This window comes from Arachis stenosperma, chromosome 6 (genome assembly GCF_014773155.1).
Source record: "Arachis stenosperma cultivar V10309 chromosome 6, arast.V10309.gnm1.PFL2, whole genome shotgun sequence".
NCBI classification, from domain to species: domain Eukaryota; kingdom Viridiplantae; phylum Streptophyta; class Magnoliopsida; order Fabales; family Fabaceae; genus Arachis; species Arachis stenosperma.
The window spans coordinates 140,499,707-140,504,193 of record NC_080382.1 but is presented as its reverse complement, the minus strand read 5'-3'; the positions used below and the strand labels follow the sequence as shown (position 1 = coordinate 140,504,193).

General features: G+C 32.5%; 1 protein-coding gene across 1 annotated transcript; it reads left to right on the top strand.

Moving 5' to 3' along the window:
* Positions 1-1,126: 1,126 nt before the first annotated feature.
* LOC130936684 (ankyrin repeat-containing protein BDA1-like) lies at positions 1,127-3,574 on the top strand. Its single transcript, XM_057866816.1, has 2 exons — positions 1,127-2,626; positions 2,711-3,574. Exons 1-2 carry the CDS (start codon positions 1,205-1,207, stop codon positions 3,413-3,415), a joined length of 2,127 nt encoding a protein of 708 aa, XP_057722799.1. The 5' UTR covers positions 1,127-1,204; the 3' UTR covers positions 3,416-3,574.
* The last annotated feature ends 913 nt before the right edge of the window (positions 3,575-4,487 follow it).

Sequence of the window (4,487 nt, the reverse complement as noted above, 5' to 3'; positions counted from 1 at the left end):
GCATCAAATATATCCTGAGAAGCTAAATATTTAAAAAATTTAAGACCAATGTAACAATAATGCATGAAAATTATGCTTGATTTGCTTGTGTTGAGGAGTTATTCTTATGAAATTGTTGTTGAATCGATCTTAATTTTTTTGAAAAATTAGCCATCAAGGTATATTTGATGCAAATCGAAAACTTTTGGGACAAAATTAAAACAAAATAAAACTTAGAGATATTTTTTAAACTTTTGTCAAATTTTAGGGACAAAAAATATACTTTAATATATATTTTATACGAATAGATAATTTTAGTATTTAACTAACCTGTGTTTTAAGAATACATTTTAAAAATCTAATAATAAAATTTTTTCAGTAATTTTGATATATTCAATACATTAAAATATAAAAAAAATAATTTTTACAATAATTTTTATAAAAAAATTTTTATGGTATATTTAATTTATACTCTTAGAATACCAGCTAGCAAACTCATATTGTACACTTTTATTAACGGTATAAACTAGGATAATTTGCCTCCACACACCAAATAAGTCGGCTCAATTACAGCATAGATTCCCATGCATATGCATTGTCACGCGTTTTGGAAACTTTCGAACATGGTCATTTAGTGTGTTTTCAGAGAAGGACAAAAACATCAAATGCCCCTAAAACGACATGTCATGTAACTTTCAACAACTCCTTTCCAATTATAATGATGGTAGTTAATATTTGCGAGTTGACTGACCAAATTTTGTTAATGTACGTAGAAATGAATCATTAAGACACAAAGATGTTATAGCAAAGGCGTCTATGATATATTGCAAACTTTTCAACCAAAGCAATTAATCTGTGTATTCATAGCATTCCCTACCAAAGCCTGTAACAAGAAGAAATTTGCTATCATCAGTAAATGTTGTTAGCACCCAAAACAGACTTTGAAGGCTCGCATGCATCAATGGGTCGGAAAATCGAAGTCAACCAATTAACTTCATTATGTCCCACCTCTCTCCGGATCCTTCCTCTAATTTTCATGGAACCAAACAACACGTAAATGGAAATTTATTGTTCTTTTACTAACCATACCTGCTTACACATATTTAAGTGAAGAATTGTGTTCTGCAATTGCAAGTTACAACATACACTTGCTAATCATATCATCACTTTCAAAGTTATCATTTTAGTGTCTTTCATTCAAAGAACAAAAAAAAAGTGTCCTAACATGGCAAATGTAGGCACTTTGGGACAAGCCTCAACTTCTAGAAATATAAACACACTCTACCAAGCAATTCAACAAGATTCAAGCATTCTGAAAGAAATCGATGCAATGCTGGAACAAGCTGCAATTTCTGGAAATAAGCTCCACCCAGCAATTAAACATAATTCAAGCATTCTGGAGGAAATCAATGCAATGCTGGAACAAGCTGCAACTTTTAGAAAGATAAACATGCTCTACCTAGCAATTCAACAGAATCCAAACATTTTGGAGAAAATCAATGCAATGCTGCTGGAACAAGATACAACTTCAAGAAGTATGAACATGCTCTACCGAGCAATTGAACAGAATCCAAGCATTCTGGAGGAAGTCAACACAATGCTGGAACAAGTTGCAACTTCTAGAGACATAAACTTGCTCTACCAAGCAACTCAACAGAATCCAGGCATTTTGCATGTAGTCAATGCAATGTGGAAACAAGCTACAACTTCTGAAAATACAAAAATGTTCTACCAAGCAATTCAACAGAATCCAAACATTCTGGAGGTAGTTAATGCAATGAGGGAACAAATTGTAACTTCTGGAAATATAAGCATGCTCTCCCGAGCAATTCAACAGGATCGAAGCATTCAGGAGGAAGTCAATGTAATGTTGAAACAAACTGTAACTTCAACAAATATGAACATGCTCTACCGAACAATTCAGCAGAATCCAAGCATTCTGGAAGAAGTCAATGCAATGCTGGAACAAGCTGCAACTTGTAAAGATATAAACATGTTCTACCGGACAATTCAACACAGTCCAAACGTTTTGCAAGTAGTCAATGCAATGTTGGTACGTGCTGCAACTTTTGGAAATATAGACATGCTCTACCGAGCAATTCAACAGAATCCAACCATTCTGGAGGAAGTGGATGCAATTCCATTTGTGAACACTCCCTTGCATACTGCTGCTTCTGCCGGGCACATCGAGTTTGCGATCGAGATTATGGGATTGAAACCTTCATTTGGTTTCAAACTGAATTCGAAAGGAATGAGCCCCATCCACGTTGCTTTGCTCCGGAATCGTCACGATCTGGTGTATCGCCTTGTAGAAATTAATAAAGACCTTGTGAGAGTCAAAGGGAAGGAACGCCTCACTCCTTTGCATCTTCTGTGCCAATCTGGTTCCGACAGAAGAAACATCAGGCTTCTAATTCATTTCCTCGATATATGCCCGGATTCTATCAAGGATGTGAATGTAAGAAAGGAAACTGCACTTCACATTGCCCTGAGGTGTGGAAACCTGAGTGCCCTTGAAAAAATGGTTGACTGGCTCAAAGAAAACACCTTCTATAATGGTGCAGACGATTTAGAACGCTCCATCCTGAACAGGACTGTAGACGGCAACAACATTTTGCACCTTGCAACACTCTGCGGTAATACACAGGTATATATATAGCAATAAAGTATTGAATTGAAAGTATTTAAATAGTGAAATAACTGTGTTGTTTATTGGACCTCTAATACCCAGGGTGTTATGTTATTGATTGGAAGTAAAAAGATGGACAAAAATGCCAAGAATTCTTCGAACCAAACAGCATTAGACCTAGCTATAGCTCATTCTTATCCAGAGATTGAAAGAATACTAGAGGGAGCTAAAGCAAAACGTGGCGCAGCAACTAATCATGGCGGTCATCCCAAGTTAAGGAAAGCAGTACTAGTTTTTCGGAGAAAGATATGGCCTATTCGTCGCATTAGAAATAGCATGTCTTCACAACAACGTGAGGCATACATGGTAGTTGCTGCTCTTATTATAACCACAGTCTATCAGACAGCATTGAATCCACCAGGTGGACTCTATCAGCCTGACAATAATCTCAACTCTACTACTTCATCATCATTCTCTCTCAATTCTACAAACACCGCTACTGTGCCAAGGATAGCCGGGAAAGCAAGCATCAAACCCTCTGAGTTCATTCTTATATCAATGATAAACACTGCGACCCTTTACTTTGCAATTACAACAATCATTATTGTAATGCCAGATGGGATCATCGGCGTCTTTCTTGGCGCGCCGGTGATGTTTCTTGCCTTAAGTTATGTCGGGTCTATTGGATTGATAGCGCCCACCGGTAAGGGATTCATTATTTCCTTTCCATTTAGCTGTGGTGTTTTAGTATTCTTTCTTTTTATGTGGATACCCGGCCCGGAAGGAAATCGTGGTTTAGTGGCTTAAGCATTCTTTGGATTCAGATAGCTCTAAATATGGCCAGTTACGTATATAACTTTTTCATAGCTATCGGGTTGCATGATCATTACGAAGAATTTTACTTTGATATGTATAAGTGTTAACCTTTCTTATTTGTAATAACAATCTAAACACTTCAATACAAAATCTATCACCATTGACTTATTTTTTTTAATAATTATATATTTTTATTATTATTATTATATATTATAATGATAATTATAAAACTTTTGCAGCTATTAAAAATATCTAACAATTATATAGTTGTTGCTAAAGCTTTTTAGTAATAAATCATCATAAGATAATTAATGTTTATTTCTCAATAAATATATTTGTGATTATTTTTTTATCATCACCAAATACAAATTAAATAATTACTAAAAATAATTTTTTTAATGGTAACTCTAAAGTGGTACTCTCCGAAACTATATATGCGGTTGGTCGAATACCTTATAACATACACAAATTAAACAACATCTTAATAATAAAAAATTTTTTGAATTGAGGGTTGTTCATATTTTACAAAAGAATTTGAATTGGCTCTTTATCTTATTATCAACTGAGATTAAAAAAAATTATAAGATAATATTTTTTATTAATATTAGTTAATATATATTTTAAGTTAATATTTTATTTTTATAATAAATTTTATTCAATTCTCTTAATTTTAAAGAATAAGATATCACTTATCATATGTCATATTATTATTGGTAAAAATAAATTAGTTTATTATAATTAAATTTAACTCTTCATCTAATAATATAAATTTTAATAACTTAACCAATAATTATTTATGATATAATTTTTTGCAATTTATAAAAAATATTTAAAAAGTCTCGTTTTATAATTTTTTCTTTTTTCTCAAATACACAAGTATTAATCGTTTTCAATTATAAAAAAAATCTCAAAAGATAAAAAATAAAAAATATCAAAGAGACATAAAAATTTTCTAAAATTTTACAAATGAAATTTATTGAAATTAAACATGAGAATATTTTTGAAAAAAATTATATACGTTTAAAATCAAAGATTCATCGACACTGGTTGAGAGGCGGCGGCA